This window comes from Arvicanthis niloticus, chromosome 2, assembly GCF_011762505.2.
Source record: "Arvicanthis niloticus isolate mArvNil1 chromosome 2, mArvNil1.pat.X, whole genome shotgun sequence".
Taxonomy (NCBI): Eukaryota; Metazoa; Chordata; class Mammalia; order Rodentia; family Muridae; genus Arvicanthis; species Arvicanthis niloticus.
In genome coordinates this window covers 65,268,072-65,294,015 of record NC_047659.1, presented here as the reverse complement: position 1 = coordinate 65,294,015, position 25,944 = coordinate 65,268,072, and the positions used below count along the sequence as shown (strand labels likewise).

Genomic DNA, 25,944 nt, shown 5'->3' with positions numbered 1-25,944 from the left:
GTGTTCTAGAAGGTTACCCTTATGGAGAGACTGCCTTGAAGGTAGGATAATGGTCCCCCCTGAGTTTCTTCCTGTTATAATGATCAACTGGACACAGAATTTTCAGTGCTGAAGCTGTGACAGCCCTGAGCAAACCAGGATAGTTCGTCATCCTAAGAATAGACCTTATCCTTGTCAATCACACAGAATTTAGAAAGACTAAACAAGGACTGGAAAATGTGAATTTTGAGTCTCTCATCTCTTATACATGCAATTTTGTAAAATCTTGGTAAAATGTAGAAGCTAAAACAGGTCCGAGCACATGGACACACGCAGGGGTAATATCTTTCAGTTTCTTTTCTTTTTCCTAGCATTTGGAAGACAAGAAGGTGGCAAGTTTGAGGATAAACTAGGCTACAGATTTTATAAGGGAGACAAAACAAGCTTTTGCAGAGTTTTACAAGTAGAATGCTTCTTAGTGTGTTCTAGGTTCTAAGTTTGATTTCCCAGCATAAAAATAAAACCCAAACTAGGCATGGTAGCACATGTCTTTAATCCCAGCATTGTTCCAGAACAGCCAGGGCTACACAAAGAAACCCTGTCTCAGAGAGAGAGAGAGAGAGAGAGAGAGAGAGAGAGAGAGAGAGAGAGAGAGAGAGAAAGAAGAGGAGGAGGAGGAGGAGGAGGAGGAGGAGGGAGGGAGGGGAGGGGAGGGGAGGGGAGGGGGAAGGGGGGGAAGGGGGAGAGGGGAGAGAGAGGGGAGGGAGGAAAGCGCAAAATCAACAACAAAGCAGGTGGCTGATTAAAGTAACCCTGTCTCATAGATAGATAGATAGATAGATAGATAGATAGATAGATAGATAGATAGATCGATAGATGACTGATCAATTTATAGATACATAGAGCAAGCAAAAACAACAAAAAAGCCGGTGGCTGATTGATTAATATGAACTCCAGGCTAGCCTAGTCTGTATAGTGAGTTCTAGGTCAGATAAAGCTACTTAGTGAGACTCTGCCTCAACAAAAGTAAAAACAAACAAACAAACAAACAAAAATAGTACCAAGTACTGTGGCATGTCTGTCATTCTAGTACTTGGGAGGCTAAGGCAGGAAGATTGGTAAATTTAAGGAAGGCTATCCTGAACTAAATAGTCAGTACCAGGCTAGCCTTGGCTATATAATGAGATCTTATCTCAAACTAAACAGAAAAAATGTACAAAGAACAAAATGTAACAAAGTTTTCATTGTACAATGCTCAGAACCAGTTTCCAATCAAGGATCCATTGTCCCACATCCAGGACCTCCTTGAACTCATTAAATTTACTCTCCTGCCAAGCCACCCACTTCACAGCGGAAGATAAGGATGAAAAACAGCATTTGGAATAGAAATAAACAGCAGATAATAATCCATAATTGTTTTTAATCTTTAGGATGAGTCACCCTCGATTTATCTCCACATTCCTCTGTCGTCTGCTGTTCACTTCTTTACTTTGAGCGTCACCAGATTAACACTGCCAAAGGCAGGTAGAAAATGATCTAAGAGGCCAGCTCAGAGGTGTCACATGATGAGTGACTGAGAAAATGGGAACAAGACAATCCTCAAGAAAATCTTTTTAGTCCTAGCAAAGACACCGATGTGTGAACCTAATTCACACTTGTATTATCCCTATCAGGTTATTTTTACAACAGTGAAATTTTAGAACAAGACTTGTTAGGGGATTATTTATTTCCTGGGAAGTTCTGTCTATCACTCTGCATATAATATTCTAAGGTCTAACTCTTAGTTTATTTCTCCCCCCACCCCCACTCCCCTAGAGTTTATTTCAAGCCATGCTTTGTATTTCAGCTTTTAAAAGACAGGGCTCCCACAGTGGCTCATTCTGACCTGATACTCACTATGTGGCACATATAGATTGGCTTTGAGATCACAATATAACTGCCTCAACCTCCCAAGAGCTGGAATTATAGTCACAAGCCACTATGCCTGCCTCTAAGACGTGTTTTCTCCCCAGAACTGTCCTCTCTACAAAGAAGTTCAAAACATGCTATATAAGTATTCTCACATCATAGCCAAAGGAAACATAATCAAGATAGGTCTGGTGGCATAGGTCTGTAATCCCGGCTGTTCAGGAACAAGTTTAAGGTCTGTCTAGGCCAGTGAGTTCAAGGCCAGCTTAGGCAACACAATAATAAAATGGAAAAAAAAAAAAAGTGAGCTAAGGATATGGTTCAGAGGAATAGCACTTGCCTGCCATGCAGAAAGCAGACTCTGTAAATTTAATCTCAAAATGGCCACATTAAAAAGGGAAGGGGGGGGGGCGCTGGAGAGATGGCTCATCAGTTAAGAGCACTGACTGTTCATCCAGAGGTCTTGAGTTCAATTCTCAGCAACCACATGGTGGCTCACAACCATCTGTAATGGGTTCTGATGCCCTCTGCTGGTGTGTCTAACACAGTGACAGTGTACTTACATACATAAATAAATTAAAAAAGAAAAAGATACCTCAACAGGTAAAGATGCTTGCTGGCAAACTCCTGATAGGAGTTTAATCACTCACAAGTTGTCCTCTGACCTCTGTACATGCACCATGCACCCCTCACACTCAATAAATGAATACATCTTTTTAATGTAGTCTAGTTAGATATGAACTTTGTAAACTTGTAGGAGTCTCTTGCTCATTGAACTGCCAGGGTCTTTAGAACCTCTGTAAAGTATAAACTTGGTATTTTGTCTATATTTTGATTACTTTATTCAAATCTGCTCAGTCCTTTACCTGGTTTAGCCTCTAACTCTGACTCAAGGGTGAACTAGGAGAACTGGAATTCAGATATTCCCTCAAGTAACTAGATCCAACTCACAGTCCGGTTAGTGCCAGCACACTAAGGATGGTGACTTCCCACTCTCCTAATGTCCTCTTCAAAACAATCCCACAAGTGCAGACCAGCAATTCCTTTCTCGTTATTTTTATTGTTTCTTTCAGTTCTAGGGATCAGTACCTCACACATGCTAGGGAAGTGCTTACTTACTTATATTAGATCATTTCTCAACTAAATCAATTCTTTCTATTTGCCAGTGTAGACATCAAAGAAGAAAAACAAAGACTCAGGACACCAGGCAAGATGGCTTAGATCAGTATTTGCAAGGCTGAAGCAGGAGGGCTGCTACAAGCTCCAGGCCAACCTGAGCTACACAGTAAGTACCAGGACAGCCAGCATAAAAACTGTCTCATACAAACTAGCAATACATGAATAAATGAATAAATGAATGAATAAATAAATAAATCAGGACAAACACTTCTCATTTGAGATCTCCAGATAATTGAAACAACAACAAAATGCTTTGGCTATGTGCTGTTTTCTCCTTTATTGTATGATTTTGCTGTTGCAACCAGTGAACTTTCACAAGAATATGCACAGCCCAGGGTTCACCACACATTAGGGAAACACCATCTTGATTTTGTGTCTAGTTGACACATTTGCCCTTGTGCCTGCCCTTCTAAAACTTTAAATGTTAATTTATGACAAGTGTACACATTCAGTACCACTGGATGACTGAATTTCCCGATGGTTAGTAAGGGGTAAAGTTGTCAGTTTATTCTGGAAAGTCTTCTTCCTCCCTCTACCTTCCATACTAACTAAAATGAATGAGTATCAGCTCCTGCCGGATTCGGTCAGCTTCTAAGTCCAAAGACTCCATTTGCTCATACTCCTCCTCAGGGGGCTGTTCAATGGGCCCAGTCACTGGAGAGGACAGAACATCCATCCCGTGTTCTAGGGAAATGTTGTGAAGGACACAACAAGCTAAGATGATGTGGCTGGATTTCTCTGGTGAGTACTGCAGTGCCCCTTTTGATCCATCCAGGCACCGGAACCTACAGCAGAGGGTCCGCAAAGTCTTCTCAATCACACTGTGAGTTGCAGAATGGGCCCTATTATAACGATATTCCGCTGGAGTTTCAGGAATATGTAGTGGAGTCAAGAGCCAGGTGTGGAGAAAGAAGGAACTGTCACCTGCATGAAAGGCCAAAGAGAACATAACTGTGAATGGATTAAAAACAAAATGTGAAATTTAGGCTAGTTGTGGTGCTCATGACTGTGATCTCAGTGCTCAAGATATACTGAGACAGGAGGACTAACTCAAGTTCCAGGCCAGCCTGAACTGCACAGTGAGACCTTGTCTCACAGAACAAAACCAGGGACATTTGGAAACACAGTAAGGACAGGAAAATAAACATCCTTTGAAGCCAAATCATACCATAGCATAATAACCAGAAGAAAAATGTTGTCATAAGAAAGTATGAGGAGGGAAGAGTGATGGCTCAGAGGTTAAAAGTACAGGCTGCTCTTACAGAGGACCTGGGTTCAGTTCCCAGCACCCACATGTGGCTTACAACAGTCTATAACTCCAGCTCCAGGGAGGTTAACACTCTGTCCTCACCTCCTAGGGCACAAAGCACATTCATGTAGTATACATACACATATGCAGGCAAACTCTCAGACACATAAAATAAAGAGAAAGACTTTTAAATACAGAGCATGAACTAGTACTGATTGGTCCCTCTTCCCCTCTCTCTGAGGCGTGTCTGATCTCCACAGTTCTTTATTGCCCCTTCCCTTTTCTCTATGGTGGTGGTGACAGTAGGTGATGGATGTTAAGACCGAAAGCCAACTCCATTATGGGTGGCACAAAGAGGAATGTCTGCACTTGGGAGGCTAAGGCAGGAAGACAACCAGTGAGGCCAGCCTGGTCTACACAATGAAAACCCATCAAAAACAACAAAATGTCACAAGTGTTGGATGGCAATATCCTTGACTAAAACCAATGGACAAAAAGCTGAGAGCTAACAAATCCAAACCTGAGAGCATCCAAAGGGAGGAAGCAGATACACGGGAATCCAATCATTGGCCTTTTCTTTCTTGGTGTTTTATTTTTTTAACCATGCTGGGGGAGAACTCAGGACTTTGCACAAATAAAGAAGCACTCTGTCTCAGCAATAGCCCTCAAAATTCCCTCTGTCTTTTCTACACTTACTTTTTCTCGAGACGAGACAGAGTTTCATGTAGCCCATCTGGCCTGGACCTTACTAAGCAGCTGAGGATAACCTTGAATTCCTGATCCTCCTTTCTTTGCCCCAAGTGCTGGAGTTGTAGGCGTGTACATCACCATCCTCTCCTCCCTTGCCCCCCACCCCCGTAAGGTTTCAAATTTAGAGATACTGCTCTTTATAAAAGGCTTAATAAAAACGATAAAGGGTCAGATGTGGTGGTGGTGGTGGTGGTGGTGTATATCTTTAATCCCAGTACTCTGGAGCCTGAGTCAGGTAGATCTCTGTGAGTTTGAAGCCAGCCTGGTCTACAATGTGAGACCCTGTCTCAAGCAAATAAACCAACTCCATCCCCCCAATCAAACAGTATACCAATTTTACAAATAGAAAGTATTCCAGAAAAAAGAAAGATCTTCTAATAGGAGATCTTAAAACACTCAAGAGGAAAACGTCTAATTTTACTATTAAGTTTCATGTCTGAAAGCATGACCTGGGGATTTTGTACAATTTCCCAGTGATTTGTCTTTCCAGTACTGAGAAGAGCAAGAGCTGTGTCTGCAGTAGCCATCAAGGCTGGGGTACCCGATTCTTGGATACTACAATCACATAATAATGCTTGTATAACACTACCTGGGAGAACATGAATATGATGATACAAACAGTAATAATGAGAAGAGATCAGAAGTGGATTTAAATAACAAACAGAAGGCATTTCCTTTAAGTGACTTACTTATTAGAGGATCCTGGGAAGTCCTAAGAAAAGCAAACACAAATGGGGAGCAAAGTCCTAGTCCAAGAGAACAATATTTTTATAATGTTTAATTGTCCTGACTCACCACCTCTGACAAACAAAGCAGTTCACACAGAGGTGTGACTTCTTATAAATCCTAATCAGACACTGAGCCCTGAGAACTAAGGTAAGCACTGTCCTCCTAACCTGCCACCAGGTTCAATAAATAGTCAACTCTTAAAACAGAGATAGCCACTGTTTCAAAAATAATAAAAGACTTCTTTCATTTTGGAGCTTATGTTTCTAAGACTGGATTAGCTGAAAATAACTGAGATGTCTCACAAAAATTTAAAGTTTATATTTAGCTGGTTTTCTTTTTTGGGACAGAGTCTTATGCTGTAGACCTAAAACTCCTTAGGTAGCTCATGCTGACCTTAAATTCACAGCAATCCTCCTGTTTCAGCCTCCTAAGTGCTGGGATTATAGGCATGAGCTACTACACCTGGCTTTCTCCTTCTCTACCACTTTTGTTTTGTTTTGAAGCCAGGGTCTCATATAGTTCAGGCCTCTGAGCTTCTGATATGATACTCTCAAATGCTGGGATTACAAGTGTACACCAACTCCCACTTTTAACTGAATGCACTCTTTCTAAACACTATCAAAAAAAAAAAAAAAAAAAAAAAAAAAAAAAGGATGTAGAGCAAGCTATGATGGTATACACAGCAATCCAGCCAGAGCTAAAAAGAGGAAATGGGGGAGAGAAAGGGAAACATGATGCTGGACACTAGTTGGCTCAGAGTCAAGGTGCTTAATACAAATACAAAGCCTGAGGATCTGGGTTTGATCCCTGGAACCGACGTGTGAAAGGAGAGAACTAACTCCTGCAAATTGTCCACATAAATATAAAAATGTCTTAAGAGGATATCATAAACAATAATGAAAATAATACTTAGGACAGACTGAACAGTGACACCTGTGACCTGCTGAACACAGGGACTGTAATAAGTGATAAGCTCCTTTGGGCTTAGAGTAAGACCCTTTCTCAGAAACAAAACAAAAAACCACAGGCAGGGTAAGATGGCTCAGTGGGTAAAGCAATTGATAACTTGAATTCAATCCCTGGGACTCACAGAAAGGTAGAAACAGAGAATCAATTCCAAAGGTTTCTGATCTCACACAAACACTATGGAATGTATGCACTGAACACGTACACATCACACACATTTCACGCACTAGTGCTAAATAAAACAAGCTTCATAGTCACTAGCTGGTTAAAATTCAAGCATCATTGGAAAACAGATACTCATGAGAAGATTAGGATTAGATGGGGAACGGATTATAAATACTTATGCGATCACTCAGTCACCCATAAGAAATTCTGGGAGATCCAAAGCTGCTTAACAGCACTAGCCTAAGAGCTGCAGAACTAAGAACACAAACTGACTGTTTAGAGAAGTGGTGTGATTAGAGCCTGGGAGTTTAGGTAATACACCTATAGGGACAGCTAAGGATAATAACAGGAAGGGATGGCTTAAAAGGAACTTAAAGTGCAGTGAGACGTGTACACCTGTAACCCCAGCTACCTCAGTATGAGCTGAGAGACTCAAGCCAGTCTGGGAAGTAGTGAGGTGCCTATTTCAAAAAAAGGAAAAGACAAGAGAAAGAAAGAAAGAAAGAAAGAAAGAGAGAGAGAGAGAGAGAGAGAGAGAGAGAGAGAGAGAGAGAAAGAAAGAGAGAGAGAAAAAGGAATTTAAGCCAGGCAGTAGTGGTGCATGCCTTTAATCCCAGCACTTGGGAGGCAGAGGCAGGTGGATTTCTGAGTTCGAGGCCAGCCTGGTCTACAGAGTGAGTTCCAGGACAGCCAGGGCTATACAGAGAAACCCTGTCTCGAAAAACCAAAAAAAAAAAATAAAAAAAAATAAAAAAAAATAAAAAAAGAAGAAGAAGAAGAAGAAGAAGAAGAAGAAGAAGAAAAGAAAAGGAATTTAAATATTCCATGACTCTCAGTTTCTTCTTTTATTAAAAAAAAAAAAAAACATAGGTAATATTATTTGCCTTTTTTTAAAAGCAGCGTCTCCTGTTTCCCTGGCTGGTCTTGAATTTCCTTGCAATACTAGCACTAAGAAGGCTGAGGCTGGAGGATTATGAGTTCAAGGCCATTTTAGGAGTCAGTTTGAGGCCAAACTTGAAGTCAAATTAAAATCCTGTCCCATGTAACCTAGTATAATGTACAGTGTATTGGCAAACTCTTGTGTACTGTTTGAGCTCGTTGAGAAACTAACTCTAGAATCTAGGGTTCCTCCCCAAAGTTCAGACCCAAGCACATTGAAGTCAGTATCTTCCAAGGCTCCCAGTCTGGAGATGGGCTGCCTGCTCCAAACTTTGTGAGGAGAAGAAAGCAACAAAATAGCCCTACAGCCAAAACACCCTGTTCTTGGAACAGCTGGAAGGAGAACCATGTCAACAGATATTACTACTATTTAGCCCATGATATGAATGTCCTGCAGTGAGAAAGACAAGCTGGAGGAGGTTCAGCATGGGCACCTGGTCCACAGACAACTCAACCAGGGACTCCTTCCCAACGGTTTCTACTGGATGTCTTTTGTTTTGTTTTGTTTTGTTTTGTTTTGTTTTGTTTTTCAAGACAGGGTTTCTCTGTGTAGTCCTGGCTGTCCTGGAACTCACTCTGTAGACCAGGCTGGCCTCGAACTCAGAAATCCACCTGCCTCTGCCTCCCAAGTGCTGGGATTAAAGGTGTGCGCCACCACTGCCCGGCTGTTTGCTACTTAATAAACTTGCTCATTCAAAACTGAAAGTATGACTATTGTAGATCATTCTATGAACAATACAGAATACCAGGTTGGCCATGACCTTAATAAGTCGGAGAAATTGGTCTTTAACTCTTCATCTTCCTGCCTAATTTTCCAAGTGCTTTACTACAGGTTTGTGCTGCCATGCTCACCTCTTTTCTTTTGTCTAGGTTAGAACTCCTCTGCTCAAGTGATTCCTTTGCCTTAGTCTCTGCTGTATCTGACAGTACGGCCAGGAGGCTCAATTCAAACCATTGCACACTTAAACATAATATGCTATGCTAGGCAAGCACTCAGGAGGAGCAGAGGTAGATAGATCTTTGTGCATTTAAGGCTAGCCTGTTCTACAAAGAGAGTTCCAGAAGAACCAGGGCTACACAGAGAAACCATGTCTCAACAAAACAAAGAAAACATAACATGTTGTGTGTTAGATAGCTCTGTCCTATTGCTTATCTCAGAGTATAGCTTTAGAGGAGTAGGGGTTTGAATAGGAATGGCCCCTATAGGTTCATGTGCATGAATGCTTGGCCCATAGGGAATGTCACTATTAGGAGAGGTGCCTTTGTTGGAGTAGGTGTGGACTTGTTGGAAGTGTGTCACTGGAAGTGGGCTTTGAGATCTTAAAAGCTCAAGTCTGGCCAGGGCCAGTGTATCTGAGTTTCCTTCTGCTACCTGCAAAACAAGATGTAGAACTCTCAGCTCCTTCTCCAGCATGCTTGATGACATCATGTTTCCACCATGACAACAATGGACTGAACTTTTGAACCTGTAAGCTAGTCCTAATTAAATGCTTTCCTCCATAGGAGTTGCCTTGGTCAAGGTGACTCTTCACACACACACCCCCCAACCTCCCAACCCCTACCTCCAACAAGAGGCTAGAGAAAAAACTCAGCACTGGCTGCTCTTCCAGAGGATGTGAGTTTGGTTCCAGGCATAGCTGCTCACAGCTATCTGTAACTCCAGTTCAGGATATCTAGTACCTTCTGCAGGCACACACATGGTACACAGACATACAAAACACCCAGAGAGATTTAAAAAAAAAGAAAGTAAAGCTCAAACCAACAAGGCTTTCAGGCTTAAGAGTTTCATTGTTTCTAACAGTATACTTCACAGCTGAGTAGTCACTTTGGTTTACACTACATAATGGTGAACAAATTCTTATCTGGCTCAGATCACTGAGTCAGCCTTTAAATGAGATTCAGTCTATATAAGCAGATTGGAGAAGCAAGCTCTTTTTTTGTTCGTTTTTGTTTTTACAGGGTTTCTCTGTGTAGTCCTGGACCTCACTCTGTAGACCAGGCTGGCCTTGAACTCAGAGATCACCTGCCTCTGCCTCCTGAGTGCTGAGATTAAAGGTGTGTGAAACCACTGCCTGACTGCATCACTGGTATTATAGTCATCATTTTACAGATGATAACAATTATTGCTCCTACGGATGTACTATAATTAACAAGCTCTGTTCTGGTAAGTAATTTGGCTGATGTGTGTGTATGTATGTTTTGGGACCAGAGATCAATGTAGATAGGGTTTCTCTTTAGCCTGAAGTTTACCCCAGAGATCTGCCTCTCTCTTCCTCCCTAGGACTAGAATTGTGTGCGCCATCATGCCTGGCTTTTTTTTTTTGTTTTGTTTTGTTTTGTTTTGTATCAAACCGAGGTTTCTAGACTCAGATGGTAAGCAGTTTATCACTAAGCTATCTCCCGAGTCTCTACAATGGTTCTCAAACTCCTTGTGGAGGTCAAATGACTCTCACAGGAATCACCTAAAACCAATGGAAAACACAGATATTTACATTACAATTCATAACCATGGTAAGATTATAGTTATGATAGAAATGAAAATAATTTTATGATTGGGGTTCATCACAACATGAGGAACTGTATTAAAGGGTCAAAGCATTAGGAAGGTTGAGAAGCACTGGTCTACAGGGTTGCTTCTGTAGCTACTGTTGGCAATGCAAATTCTTATGATCTTGGTTTTCTGTTTGTTTTTGACTTTGTTGTAAATCAAGGCAACTTTGAATCCCTGATCCTCTTGATCCCTCCTCCCAAATGGCGGACTTCACGTTCTGGTACCACAGGTCTTATTTTACATGTCCATGAACACAGAACTCTAAGATAAATTCTTAGAAGTAGAAGAGCGAAGGCAAATAATGTTTTTAAGTTACAGAACATGAGCTTTATTTTATTGTAATTATTATTCTTAGCTTAATAAAAAAAAATTGTGTCTGTGTGCCTGTGTGTATCTGCGTGTGTAAGTATGCTCATGTGGGTTCAAGTACATTTAGGGGACAGAAGAGAACATTCATCCCCTAGTGCTGGAATTATAGGCAGTTGTAAGCTACCCAATGTGGGTGTTGAGAACTGAATTCAGTTCTTCTGAAAGAGCAGGTAATCTCTAAGCCATCTCTCTAGCCCCCTGTTTAGTTTTTGAGATGGGGGGGTCATGTATCACAGGCTAGCCTCAAGCTTCCTATATAGCTGAGGATCACCCTGAACTTCTGATACTTCTGAGTTCGGGGAATGCAGATATGCACCAACACAGTTATGCACAACAGCCAATGCAGTGCTGAGGACTGAACCCAGGACCTCCTACTCACTACTAACTGGTCTACATTCCTATTCCCTTATTTTTGAGACACAGTCTCCCTCTACATCCAGGTTGGCTTGGAACACTCTGTCTGGAACTTGAGAGCCTTTTGCCTCAGCCTACCCAGTCCAGGGATTACAAGCATATAAAATAACACCCAGCTTAAATACTGTTTCTGTTTAAGACTTTTTAAGATTTATTTTATGTATATCGGTCTTATGCCTGCATGTATATCTGTGTACCATGTGCACATCTTATGCTGTGGAACTCAGAAGAAAGCTTTAGATCCCTGGAACTGAAGTTCTGGAACTGGATATTTGTGGGCCTCTATGTGGATGATGGGAGTCAAACCCAGGTCCTCTTCAAGAACAAGTGCTCTTAATCACCAAGACACCTCTCCATCCCTTAAATATTAATTAAAAAAAAATCAATGTGCAAAGGTTGAAGGTTCAGTGGTAAAACCCTTGCCTGGCATTCCCAAGCCTTGGGTTTGATCCCTAGTACAGAAATAGCAGTAAAAATAATTATGAGGGTATGGTTGTATACACTTGAGAGGCTAAGGCAAATTAATCTCTGAGTCCAAGGCTGGTTACATTGAAAATTCCAGGCTATATAACAAGTTACCTGTCCCAAAAAATCTCTAAAAAGTAATAATAATGAAAGAACACAAAAGGGCCCAGAGAGTTCTCACCAGAGGTTTCCCAGGATAAACAAAGAATGAAGAGTAAGACTACAGAACCTCAGATTTCACCCACTTTCTTGCATAACTTTTCTATGGATATAAACTGAAGATTTATACTTGCAAACTTACCAAGAAGCCAGCTATCTTTGGGCATCCCAGTTTCAAACTGACTGTTTAAAGAAGACCGCTGTAGCACGGCACAGTCCTGGAGGCTACCTGGCCAACTTGTTTCCACAGTCATCAGTGCCCCTCTGATGTCGCACACCACCAGGCAGTTTAAAGAATGCAGACCCTTTCGGTTCACGTAAGAGAGGTCTTCAGCATTTGGTGCCTTGATTGCTACATGGATACAGTCAGCCACACCTATCACCCCTGGCATCCCTGCCAATCCATAGAATTCATCCTTGAGAGACTGTATGGCAGCTTCATCAGCTGGAAAGTGAATAAACTGTGAGGCCCGTTCCACAAGGGCTTCAGTGACATTGGCAACGCAGCGACTCATAGAGGCTTGACTAATTCCAATTGCATCTCCCATCCGAGTCTGGAAGGAACCTGAGGTATAAAAACCTAATGCTGCCAGGATCTGTGTCTCTGGGCTAATAGCCCTAGATCGCTGAGTAGGTCGAGATAGACTTGCCCCCAAGAGTTCCACTAAATAGTAGATGAATTGTCGGGGAAATCCATACATGGACATCAAGTATTCATCGGTCACATCATCCAGCTTAAAACGGTCTAAGGTCCGGTGACCTCGGCCATACAGCAAGAGATCACAGTCAAGCACTGTTATTGGTATAGCCATTGCTAATGTGGACGTTCTCTTCTATCTGCTTTTCCTAAAATTTTCCCAACAAAAGGGTTGGCACAAAAGTATCAGAATTCAACAGATAATCATCAGTTAAATGACTCTGACATTTATAATCTTCTTTCTGTAAATGTCAATTAAAGAAAAAAAATTAGAAACTTATACAAACCATACCAAATGACTCAAAACCTACACCACCTTTTCAGCAATTCGTTTTTTAATTCTAGATTTATCTCCACTCACTACTATATGAAAAACTTGATCTAATTTGCAAAACGATGGGAGTTCAATACTAATGGCTCATCTAATGCCTGGCATTTCAACTGAGAACAACAAATAAGAACAAACTATTCACAAGGTAAAAGAGGTCTATGGCAACCATGAAACAGCTGACAAGTCGTAAACACCTTGATTACTCAGAGAGGCTTGTTTTGCAAAGCCCTATGGCTCCACAGATGTGGCAGTGCTCAAACCAGTCCAACTAGGAAGGTAGAAGAACAAAGGGGGATTTAAAAAAAGGAAGGAAGGAAAGAAAGAAAGGAAGACAGACAGTCCATGACCCTGCCTGGGGACCTACACTGTCTGCTGTTAACAGGCTTTCCCTTCATCTCAAATCCCGAGGCTTTAGAAAGGAAGATTAGCTAGTATAAAAGGAAGGAAAGGAGGAAGAGGCTAAGTGAACCACTTAGGTCTGGAACACCAGGGCCACTTTTACAACCCGCTTTTAAAACAATATTGACAAAGATGTCTCCGAGGGCACAGAATTTGGCTGTGAAGCCTGGTGAAACAAATGAGTTGCCTATCTGAGATCCATATGGTATAAAGAAAGACTCGTCTGACTTAAGTTGTCCTGTGACCTCCAACATCCTTGCCACAGCACGCCCACCTCCAATACATACATGTAATTTAAAAAAAAAAAAGTTTATTCCTTTAAAAGTCGTGTAAGTAAAGATACCCAAGCCAGGAATGGTGGCTCACTGTACTTGGGAAGTGTAGACCAGAGGATCATGTGCGAGGCAAGCGTGGACTACACGAACGCCAATCAAAACAAAAAAACTCCTAAGGTTGGTCCAGCCTGTAATGTTATGGAAGCTGGGTAGCATCGACGCGTGTTCCAGGGCAGCTTGAGCTCCATTACGTTCAAAGCTAACCTGAGTTACACAGCGAGACCTTGTCTCAAAAATAGCAAAATAACCAAAGTCTGACCGCTCGGCCCAGTGTAACCGAACGCTGACCACCACCTTTCCGTAGCTACCGAACTATCCGGAGTACACTCCACCCTCCGGGCCGAAGAAGACCCGCCTCCGGAACCCACGGCCGCACACAAGCCGCCACGGTGCGCAACAGCGGCACCGCCCCTTCCGCATCAGCGCCGTCCCCACGTCGCGTCTTTAGTACCTCGGGCACCGCGGCCTGCGCTTCGCCGCCGAACATTCCACACGAAGCCCAGTCTTCCACTCCCCAAATTTCTTCCCAAACACTTTTTGTTTTCCTAAAAGACTTTAAAATTAAGCAAGTGATTTATTTCCGGAAAGAAACCACCTTTCGTGAAGACTCTGAGATACATAGGGAGGCTGTGGTGTGGCGAAAGTGCAGCTGAAGTTAGACAGCTGCATTTCCCCCGTAGCGCTCTACCTCCCCACCGCTTGCACTGAAGCGGATGAAAACAAACACTAACGATGGCGGCGCCGGGCAGCGACTGGTTGCTGCCTTAGGGCGGGAGAGATCGCTTGACCTGTGAAGGGGAAGCTCTGAGGAAAACCAGTCGACACCAGTCCGATAGCTATTTCAGTTCTGGGATCCGGGAGCTTCCTTAGCGTGAAGTATCTCTCTGCGACCTGTGCTGTCACTCCCGCCCCGGAGCGCGGAACCCTCAGCCGGGAGGTGCGGTTGGCCGGCCCCAGGCCCCGGCCTCCGGAATGAGAGCCCGGAGCCACTCTCTGTGCCGTAGCTTCACAGGTACTCACTTTTGAGGGTAATAACCCCCGGGTCTTTCAGCGCCCCCGAGTGGGAGGTCACTGATCTGCGTTCCCTTGGCCACCTCCTTGGGGACCCCCAAGCCAAGCAGCCGAGGTTCAGTTCCATAATCCCCACATTATGTTTTCTACGGGAAGTTGGGTTGGTGTCACCCTGTTGGTTCTTGAGACGTCCCAACCGTTACAGACTATCCCCAGAAATTCTTTTCTCTTTGGGTTATGTCAAAAAGATCTATTGGAGAACATTTGTAGGGCAGTAACTCCGGAGTTGGGTACCAAGATGGGTAAGGTAGGTTTTCAATCAATCAAAAAAAATTGAATGCCAAATATGTACTGTACTCCGCCTGTAGGTGAGGGTGACTTGATTAGTGAAAAAAGGGACTGTCTTCTTACTGGCAGTGGATCAACCTTCGCAAACCTGCGAACCATTCTCATTAAATCTCTTGAGTAAGTGGCTAAGCCCCTTCTTGGGCTAGTCACTAATGCATCTCAGTTTTAAATTTCTCATTCATTTTTTTTCCTAGTTAACCTGCTCAATCCAACCTCAAGGTAACATTTCTTTTTTGCTCCGCCTACCTCCATGGTAGCCCAGGTTGGCCTTAAATTCCTGTGCTTCAGTTATCCTCTTCACTCAACCTCCTGAGTAGCTGAGAATACCAACTTAGGCTGTCACCAGGCCTAGGCTGGGATAGTTGAAAACAGGGTTCAGATATGCAGCCTAGGGGTGCCTTGAATTACTGGTCCTCCTTCCCCACCATCGTAAGTGTTGAGATTATCCAGCATATACCATCATGTCTAGTCTTGAAATCTTTTTAATTTATATATATATATATATATATATATATATATATATATATAATGTGTGTGTGTTTATATGTATACAATAATTATGTATTTATACACAAACACATGTGATCTTTTTAAAAACAATTTATTTATTTAATGATTTAATGTATACGAGTACATCTCTCTTCAGATACACCAGAGGAGGGCATTGGATTCCCATTACAGATGGTTGTGAGCCACCATGTGGTTGCTGGGAATTGAACCCAGGACCTCTGGAAGAAGAGCACTCTGGAAGAGCAGTCAGCCATTTCTCCAGCCCCCCCCCCCCAATACATGTTCTTACTTGAGATTTAACCTATCACTTTGCTCAGTCTACTACAGAGCTATATTCATAACAAATTATATCTCTGCATTTTGGGGGGGGGGTGTTGAGAGAGGGTTTCTCTGTGTAGCCCTGGCTGTCCTGGAACTAACTCTATAGACCAGGCTGGCCTCGAACTCAGAAATCCACCTGCCTCTGCCTCTGCCTCTGCCTCTGCCTCTGCCTCTGCCTCTGCCTCTGCCTCTGCCTCTGCCTCTGCCTCTGCCTCTGCCTCTGCCTCTGCCTCTGCCTCTGCCTCTGCCTCTGCCTCCTGAGTGCTGGGATTAAAGGCGTGCGCCACCACTGCCCGGCATGTTGTTGGTTTTTGAGACAGGATATTTATATATCCCAGGCTGGCTTTCACTCTATATAGTTATGGGTGACCTTGAACTCCTGAACCTCTTTCTCCTCAATACTGGAATTATAAGTTTGACCTACCATACCCAACACTAAAGACTGAGTTTAAATCTTTTAAAGGCTTATAACTCATTAAAATTATTTCAAATTCATATTAAATACCTGCCTGCTTTTAACTGTAGAGTGCATATAGACCAACTTTTTAGAAAAATCTCCTGAAAGCTATTGTAGGCAGCACAGACAATTTCTTTCAATGGTGTCCTTTATGTCCTTGACACAATAGAAGGGATGGGAGTGTGAATCACCACTACTTAGAAAAGCAACTGAACGGCCTTGTACAGGTGATTAGTACAAGTAAATGGCTAAGTCAAGAATTAATAGAAGTCATAAAAGAATTACAGTTTTGGAGAATGCTGCTTCCACTTTAGGTTCACATATATATGAATAAATGCAGAGTTAAAAGACATTTTACAGACCTTATCATTTTAAGGGGTTTAACTCTCTCCCTTTTAGTATTGCCAATAGCTCTCTTATTTAAAGATAATTTAAGATGGAATTAAGATCAGATGCTCTGAGGTGGATATTAGATACTCTGTTTTAAACAAAGATTTATTGTTGTGGTTAATTATTTTACCTTTAATCTTTTGTGGATTTTTTTCTGTCTTCCCTTGGCCTTGTTTATTTTTTGGATTTTGTTTATTTTGTGTGTAGCTCTTGAATGGCTTAGGAGCTGAGGTTTTCCTCCTGCCTCATCATTTGTGTTCTTGGATTCTAAGCATTTACTACTATGGTGGATTTTAAAAACACATAGTGTATTTGTACAGGAGTGTATGTATATGTTTGTGTCTGTGTTTATGTGTGAATAGGCACATGTGTGCCAGGGTATATGTGAAGGACACAGAACATGTGGGAGTAGTTTCTTTCTTTCACCATGAAGGTTACAGGGATGAAACTTGTGTCATCAGGCTTGGTGGCAAATACTTTTACCTTCTGAACCATCTCACCATCCTTGTAGGAATTTTTGCTTCATATATTTTATTGCTTGGTGTATAAACATAAATAGCTACTATATTTTTAGAGATTATATTCTAACTTTTTCCCATGAAAATTCTGATTTCTTTGTGCACCCGTGTGCGTGTGTGTGTGTGTGCGTGTGCGTGTGTGCGTGCGCGTGTGTGTGCACACCTGAAGTCAAAATCAGTTGTTTTCTATTAACTTGTATCTTCTATTTGGAGACAAGGTCTCATGGAACCAGGAGCTTGCTGCTTTGACTATACTGGCTGGCCAGCAAGCTTCCCACATTCCACCTGTGTTGTGTCTACCTCCATCAGTGATGGGCTAGAGATGTTTTCTGTATTGCCTTGTTTTTACATGGATGGTGGGAACTTGAAGTTGAGTCCTCATATGTGTGTAGTAAACATTTTACGCATTGAGCAATTTTTGCAGTCCAAAATTCTGATTTATTATAATATCACATTTTCACTCTTTCCATTGTTGCCTTGTCTTCCTTCCTTTTTAAAAAAAAATTAATTTTTTTTTTAAAAATTAATTGTTGGGAGTATACTCAGATGTCATAGTGAATATGTGGAGTCAGTCCTGTCCTTCCATCTTTGTGTATGCTGGGTATTGAATTCTGATCTAAGGTCTACAGGTTGCACAGCAAGTGTCATTATTTTCTGAGCCATGTTGCCATCCCCTCAGTTTTGACCTACTGTAATGTAGCACTTCAATTGGTGTTAAATGGCTTGGATTTACCAAATCTGATTTAAGATTATTTTGGATTGGTATCACTTGCAGCTAAGCCTGATGACCTGAGTTTAATCCTGGGGACCCACATGCTAGAAGGAAAGAACTAATTCCCACAAGTTATCCTCTGATACATACCACACAAATGTCTCACTCCCAAAAAGATGAACAAATCAATGCAATTACAAAAACTTTCTTTAAGTTTTTATGGAATTTACTTTTAACTACTATCTTTCTTACAAGGGTGGGGTTAAACTTTCCACTGGGTAAATACTTGGTCTCTGCTGACCAGCCCTACCCTGAGGTCATTTAGTGCCCTACCCTAAGGTGCCTCAAACCTAGCTTCAGTTGAAAAACAACTGGGGGCCACACCTTTAATTTTAACTCTCATGGGACAGAGGCTCTGAGTTCAAGGCCAGCTTGGTTTACAGAGTAAGTTCTAAGACAACCAGGGCTACCTAAAGAAATTCTGTCTCAAAAAACAAACAAAAAGATATTTCACTCAAAATGTGAATTTTAGGCCAAGTTGAGCAATATAGTGAGATAATTCCTCAAAAACCAAATCTGGTTGAAGAAAAATGGATGCTGGCTGGAAATGGTTCAGTGGTTAAAAGCACTGACTGCTCTTCCAGAAACCCATATTTGACTCCATAATTTAGCCCACTGTAATTCCAGTTTCAGGGGATCTGATACCCTGCTTATGGCCTCTGCATGAATATGGTGTGCAGGCAAAACACCCTTGGACATAAAATAGAAATAAATACCACAGGAAAACAAGACAAGTCTGGGTGGGTTCTGAAGGCCTGTAACACCCTTTCACTTGGAAAACTAAGGTCTTGATAAGATCTCTATCTGAAGGTTATCTTCCTACTTTGCACTGTCCTTGGCCGCCCTGAGAATAAGCAAAACAAAGGGGATAAACAACAGTTGAAAAGGAATCCTTTGAAGACTAGTGGGAATGTACATTCACACAGTTCCTTAAATGAAATTTAGAGCCAGGCAGTGGTTTTGCATGAAGCCATCTCTGAATTCAAGGCCAGCCTGGACTACAGAACGATTTCAGGACAGCCAGGACTACACAGGGAAACCCTGTCTCAAAAGACAGAAAGAAAAAGAAATGAAAACTCAGAGTTCCATGATCTAGCAGCTTTACTCCTGAGTGTATACCTGAATTGACACCTACGTTGGTAGCAACATTACTAATCAGAGTTAAAACAGAAGCAACTCAAGCAAGTACATCTGGTAAGTGGATTAAAAAAAAATATTCACATGCAGTGTTAATCTTCTAAAAGATTGTTCTCAAATATGCTGGCCTAGGTCATTAATTGTCAACTTGCCATGGCCTAGGATCACCTGGAAAAGGAGTCTGGGTTGAGTGATTGTCTTTACCAGATTGTTCTGTGAGACATTGTTTTGTTTACTAACTGACATAGGAGGTCAGTGGACTGCACCATCTCTAGTTGGGTATTTCTGGGCTTCCATGGTTCCTGCTGCATTCCTTTTCATGTGAGTTCCCTGGTTGGAGACCTTTACTGTACAGAAGAACAAGCAATCAAACTTCAGGTTCTAGCTTCAAGTTCCTGCTCCGATTTCCTTCAGTGATGGACTGAAACTATAACTTGAAATACCATCCTTTTTGTTTGTTTGTTTGTTTTGAGGCATGATCTTTATATGTAGCTCTTGCTAACCTGAAACTGTATATAGACCAGGGTGGGATCTGAAGTTGTTTGCCACAAGGCTCATTCCTAATGGGTTTTGGTCATGGTATTTGTCAGAGCAACAGGAAGGAAACTCATGATACATGGTGGTGGTAGTATAATATTTCTGTGCTAGTGCCTGTGTGCAAAGGCCAGAGCAGGACATGGCCTTCTTCCCTTCAGACAGTCTTACTGAACCTAGAGCTAGTTTTGCCAGCAAGCTCATTGATTCTCCTGTTTCTGTACTCCGCTGTCCCCACAATTCTGTGATTACAAGGTTTACCTGGCCACTCCTTGATTTTTGGGGAGTGGTGAGGACCCAAACTCAGGTCCTCCTGTTTGTACAGCAAGTGCTATTAGCCACTGAATTTTCCTCCCAGACCCAAGAAAAACTATTTTATGTCATGTGTACCTTACCAAAATAAAATAGAAAAAGAACACGTGTTTTTACAGAGGACCTAGATTTGGTTCCCAGTACCCATGTGGTAGCTCACAAGCATCTGTAACTATGGTTCCAGCAGATCTAATGCAGACACCAGGCATATATGTGGGACACATACGTACATGTAGGCACAAGAGTTCTACACATAAATATTTTTAAAGTTGAGAAACACGGGCTGGAGAGATGCTCAGCAGTTAAGAACATACTCAGCTCTTGCAGAGAGCCTGAGGTTGATTTCTAGCACAGATGTCAGATGCCTCACGGTCACCTGTTTACTCAAACCAAGGACAGCTGATGCCTCTGGCCTCCTTCCAACATACACATGTATATGCCCAAACTCAGACATATACATATAATTAAAAATAAGTTAAAGCTTTAAAAATACATTGAAAATGTAAAATCATATAAATAGCTATGTAATGGTCTTCTGAAAGAAAATTTTCATCTTTGTTCTTTTGTCTTTGTTTCATTCTGTTTTTAATATTGTTTTTTTTTTTGTGTGTGTGTATGAGTGTTTTGTTCATGTATATATGGATACAATGTACATGCAATGCATTCAGAGGCCAGGAGAGCGCACCAGATTCCCTGAAGCTAAAGAGCATCTGAACCACTGTGTAGGTGCTGGAAATCAAATTTGGGTCTTCTGCAAGAGAAACTGCTCTGAACAGCTAAGCTGTCTCTCTGCCCCACTCACCCCATTTCATGTCTTGATTTTAAGTTTGTCTCCACCACTCAAAATATGAAGTGGTACAGCTGCATTTAAAAATAGACCTAAGAGAATTAAAGCATTAACAAACAAACTTGTATATAATTTTAAAATTAGTTTATTTATTCATGTACATTTGGTGTTTGGCATACATGTATGTCTATGTAAGGCAGTCAGATCCACTGGACCTTGAGTTACAGAAAGTTGTGATATCTGTGCTGGGAACTGAGCCTGGGTTCTCTGGAAGAGCAGCCCCATGCCCCTAACTGCTGAGCCATCTGTCCAGCTTCATATTTTTTAAAGCCATATTAGTTATACTACGCAAAAAGTAATTCATGGCTGGCAGCTGAATACTAGGTCACCTCAGCTAGCCATGAACTCCTTGCCTCAGCAAGAGTAGCATAGAGATGGCACATCACAGAATGCTCTGCTTTGAACTACACCTCTGGCTTGTTTGCCTTTTATGAGTTTTTACTGAGAGAAGACTGATAGTATCAGTTTAGTCCAACCTAATGTTGGAAGTACATCCAGAGATACTTGTTTGTTTTGGGGACAGGACCCTGCACTGTGTACTGTCCTGGGACTCCCTGAGTAGCTAAGGCTGGCTTTTTTTTTTTTTTTTTTTTTTTTAGGTTTTTCGAGACAGGGTTTCTCTGTATAGCCTGGCTGTTCTGGAACTCTGTAGTCCAGGCTGGCCTTGAACTCAGAAATCCGCCTGCCTCTTCCTCCCAAGTGCTGGGATTAAAGGCGTGTGCCACCACTGCCCGGCCTTAATTCTTAAGTAATGCTCCTGCCTCAGTCTCTGAAATGCTGGGCCAACCTTCCTGAGAGATTTTTAAACAAATGTTTGTCATGGCACACTACACAGAACTCTTGGCCACCTCATTTGCCATAAAAGATATGCTGGGATGGGGTCTTCAGGGCACTGCAAGAGCGAGTAGTCATTTAGACTGCTTCAGAAACCTAGCTGATGTGCCTGTGGATTTAGCCTAAAGTTAGAATGCTTACCTAAGTAGCACATAACCCTGAGATTGATCCACAGCACCAAAAAACCAAAAACACTACAAAAACCAAAAATCCTTTATTTCAAATTAGTTCACAATGAGGTAGACTTCATTTTAGGGAACCTCTTTAGAAGAAAGCTAGTTAAGCATTCACACTCCCTCCTGTTGTGGACTATTTGATGGCAACATTTTTATCTACTAATTGCAAGTATTTATTTATTTGTTATTTTATAAAACACTTATGACCAGGTGTGTTAGCATACACCTTTGATCCTAGCATTCTAGAGGCAGAGGTAAGTGGATTTCTGTGAGTTCAAGGCCATCCTGGTCTACAGAGTAAGTTCCAGGACTGCCAGGGCAGAACATAGAAACCTTATCTTGAAGGTGGGGTAGAGTGGAGAAGCATTTGTGTTATTTAAAATATATTTTATTTGTTATAATTGTATTGTGCTATGGTGCATGTGTGGAAGTCAGAGAACAACTTTTAGAAGTTGGTTCTCCTACCATTTATTCTGGGGATCAAACTCAAGTCCCCAGGTTTACTAGCTTTACCTTTAGCTGCTGAGCCATCTCATTGGCCCTGAGTCAAGGTTCTCTATAGCTAATGGCTTTAAACTCATTATTAGCCGATTGGTGACTGAGGACCTCCCTGTACATGACAGGAAGGTATACTACCAGTGAGCTATATCTTCTGGCCTGTTTGTCTCAGTTGGGAAACAATAAATAGACTGGTGTGATAGCAGAAGCCTTTAATCTCAGCACTCAAGAGGGAGAGGCAAGCAGATCTAAGTTCCTGGTCAGACCCTGTCTCAAAGTAACAACAACATAGAACAAACCTGTATCTTGGTCACGATGACTGTGCTGTCAGCCTCACTTATATACAGCAAGCATCTCCTTTCTTTTTGGTGTGTTGTGTTCAGTATTGGATGGGCTAGTCTAAGGTTATTTGTCACACAAACACTTCAACATGACAGTGTTTTTCAAGCCAAGTGAGGATAGGACTGAGAAGAGCAGTCCGACAATTTAATATGTGTATACTTTGATGACTGAAGCTTGTATTAGCCTTCCAATTTAGTGTTTCCAAAAAGTTAATAGTCAACCTTATAAATTGTACAGAAAAAGAACTGTTCTGACCCCAGTGGTATCAGGGCAGGGTGTGTCTGGGTTCAGACTGTGAGTCTTAACTCCTGTGAGCTCGCAGTCCTGTTTTCAATATCTCTCCTTTCTCTAGCTCTCTGTTTCTCTTCTTAAGGATTTTTTTTTTTTTTTTGGGGGTGGGGGGAGAGAGGGTGTCTCTATTTAGCCCTGGTTGTCCTGGAACTTACTCTATAGACCAGGCTGGCCTCAAACTCACAGAAATCCTCTTACCACTGGTCCTGAATGCTGGGATCAAAGGTATGTGTTACCCCTGCTTGGGGTATTCTAGAAATTTTATGTTCCCTTTGTGCTTGTTCTTGTCCATGTGTTTGTCTGCTTTTAATCCTTCTCACTGTCTTGTCTTTTGTTTTTGAGTCAGGGTCTCACTTTGTAGCTCTTGCTGGCCTGGAACTCACTATGTTGAGCCATGCTGGCCTAGAGCTCATAGAGATCCACTTGCCTTTGTCTTCCTGGTGCTGGGATTAAAGGACAAGGAGCCAAGATTATAATTTCACTCCATCAGTGGTTCACAACCATCTGTAGTTCCAGTTCCAGGGGATCTGATGCACTCCTGACTTCTGTGGGGCCTGGACATGTAGTATACAGATAAACATGCAGGCAGAATACAAGTATGTTTAAATCAAATAATTAAAATATTAAAACATGAGCAGTAGGGGGCTGGAGAAATGGCTCAGTGGTTAAGAGCACGGACTGCTCTTCCAGAGGTCCTGAGTTCAATTCCCAGAAACCACATGGTGGCTCACAGCCATCTGTAGTAGAATCCAGCATCCTCTTCTGGTGTGTCTGAAGACAGCTACAGTGTACTAATACATAAAATAAATAAATATATCTTTAAAAAAAAAACCATGAGCAGTAACTGTCTTCTTAGTCTACAGAAATGAAAGTTCAAACTGCATTATAAGGAACAAGACTCTAGACTGATACTTGGTTTTTCTTCTTATGACTTACTTGCTTTGAGCCTAGGCTGGAACCAAGATCCTTCTGCCCCAGCTTTCTAGTGCTCTGAGCAGATTTATTTATTTATTTATTTATTTATTTATTTATTTATTTATTTTAGCAGAAGTTGAACCCATTTGCCTTTGTGGTTAGTATTCCCAGAATTAAGTGTCAAAGACTAATATTCAAGAGAAGGGAACTAGAATCAGGGACCATCAGGGTTGTATGGCTGTAGACTGGGGCAAGTGACAGGAATTGATAGGAAGGAATCAGATTTATTTAAAGGCCAATAATTTTGAGAAGACAGTAGGGGCTACCTCAGAACTCCATCTTAAGAGGACTCAAAGTTGCATAGCGGATTTGGAGAGGAGCAAGGTTAGGAGGGTACTCATAACCAGGATGACAAAAGTCTGCCCAACAAGTACCGACTCCTATCAAAAGAAGGGACCTTGTTAGAGGAAGGAGTGTATACAGGGATGATTGCAGTCTGCCATGTACTAATGGTTTCCCTAAGTGCCCTATTTTAGGAAAGGAAACATGTTCATTACTTTTACTTAGCTTTCTTTTCAGAAAGTCCCTTATAACTGAGGTTGTCTTCAAAACCTTGTCCAAACTAATAGAACTAGTTCTCTCATATATGTTTCCCATCCTGGGCTTGACACAGGATCAATGCTTGCCAGTTTCAGTGACTAAGTTCTGTCCTGGAAGTGTCAGCAAGACCCATTACCTTTTCAGAATCAGCCTTCCATTTTCACTGCTGACATTGCATGGGGATAACTGGAAGTCACCCTGCAGAGGTTGCCCAAACTAGGTCATAAGAACAGTCTGATGACAATGCTTTACTATAATTAGTCCCCCAGTGGTCTGCTTGAGCTCTATAACCTAAGCTTGCAGAGGCAAAGTTAACTAGCCCAGAAATACAGACTGCTTTACTATGATAGCTGTGAAAAAGAAGTCTCAGCAAATAGATTCTCTACAACAGCACTCACTATGGTAAAGGACAGGGAAACTTATTCTGTGTGTAAGAGTGTGGGTATGTTTGACTAGCACATGTGGGAAGATCAGGAAACAATCTTGTGTGTCATTCTTCAATTTCCACCTTGTTTGAGACAGTCTCTCCTTCACAGCTGCATTCCTCGGGCTGGTTAGCCCTTGGTTTTCCAGGGATTCTCCTGTCTCTGCCTCCCATCTTGCTGTAGGGTCACTGGGATTAAACACTACCACCCATAGATGGTAGTTCTTGGAATTTAAACTCAAGTCCTCACGATTGCCCTCTGAGCCATCTCCCCAGCCCTGCAGATCTCTAAATGCTCACACCAAGTTTCCCTTTGTATTCTTAGATTACTCAAAAAGAGCAAAAGAAGAAGTAAAGCTACTATTTATTTATATTGCAAAGGCAAATTGAGTGTTCAAATGAGCAGGTGTAGGGACCAGCAGACGCGGCTGCCTGGAAGATGGCTTTTTCCCGGTGGGAGATCAGCATCTTTGGGCTTCCATAATTGTAGCTACCCAGTTCTTTTGATGCTGCCAGTTGTACAGAAAGCCACAACACATAATGTGTATACTGGTAGTTCTTGTGGCAAGAATATAATAACTCTTGTTGAGTGTGAAGAATAAAGTCAGTGCAGTCCTGCAGCGAATTTTTATTTCCCATTTGTTTCTGTATTGCTGTGGGACCTTGGGGTGGTGAGCCCTGTTAAAGGACATTATAGTCATTCACAGTTCCACATCGGTTTTATTTTGGATCCTAAAATTGGACAGCAGTTCATGTTAGGAAATAAATGTTCTGATGAGCTGAGCAAAAAGGCCTCAAGACACAGACAGACAGACAGACAGACACACACACACACACACACACACACACACACACACAAGATCTGTAGTTTTGTTTTTAGCCCATGTGTTTGAAGTCATATCTATAAATATCATTGCCCAAAACAATATCATGGATTTTTTCTGTCTTCTTCTTCTAGCACTTTTCCAGTTTTAAGTCTTAAACATTAGGTCTTCAGCCCATTTTGAATTGATTTTTTAAAATATAATGATACATAAGCTTCTGGTTTAGTTCTATATATGAACATCCAATTTTTCCAACACTGTTCACTGAAAAGGCTGTCTTTTCTTTTTTGTGCTTTTTG

The 25,944-nt window shown here is 41.8% G+C and overlaps 2 protein-coding genes across 13 annotated transcripts in view; one reads left to right on the top strand and one right to left on the bottom strand.

The window, feature by feature from the left end:
* Positions 1 to 3,324: 3,324 nt before the first annotated feature.
* On the bottom strand, positions 3,325 to 14,000 carry Harbi1 (harbinger transposase derived 1). Of its 8 annotated transcripts, none has more exons than XM_034493736.2 (3): positions 13,879 to 14,000; positions 11,965 to 12,761; positions 3,325 to 3,990 (listed from the first exon to the last, which is right to left on the bottom strand). In XM_034493736.2, exons 2-3 carry the CDS (start codon positions 12,632 to 12,634, stop codon positions 3,611 to 3,613), a joined length of 1,050 nt encoding a protein of 349 aa, XP_034349627.1. In that variant the 5' UTR covers positions 12,635 to 12,761; positions 13,879 to 14,000; the 3' UTR covers positions 3,325 to 3,610. The 8 variants fall into 8 exon arrangements, with proteins under 8 accessions (XP_034349627.1, XP_076785381.1, XP_034349628.1 ...); XM_076929266.1 differs by having other exon boundaries at positions 13,893 to 14,000; XM_034493737.2 differs by having other exon boundaries at positions 13,844 to 13,984.
* Positions 14,001 to 14,080: 80 nt separating this feature from the next.
* Atg13 (autophagy related 13) overlaps positions 14,081 to 25,944 on the top strand; it is a 34,986-nt gene continuing 23,122 nt past the window's right edge. Inside the window, exon 1 of one of the 5 annotated variants that reach the window (XM_034494880.2) lies at positions 14,081 to 14,596. The gene's annotated coding sequence lies outside the window, so the exon portion shown is untranslated. The remainder of the gene's footprint in view (positions 14,597 to 25,944) is intronic. The other 4 variants (XM_034494881.2, XM_034494882.2, XM_034494883.2 and 1 more) reach the window with 4 other exon arrangements.

Excerpts from the sequence above, each read along its gene's own strand:
- Harbi1 (XM_034493736.2), bottom strand. The coding sequence starts at position 12,634 with ATGGCTATACCAATAACAGTGCTTGACTGTGATCTCTTGCTGTATGGC. Across the intron at positions 3,991-11,964 it reads CAAAGATAGCTGGCTTCTTG|GTGACAGTTCCTTCTTTCTC; the intron begins GTAAGTTTGCAA and ends CCTTTCATGCAG.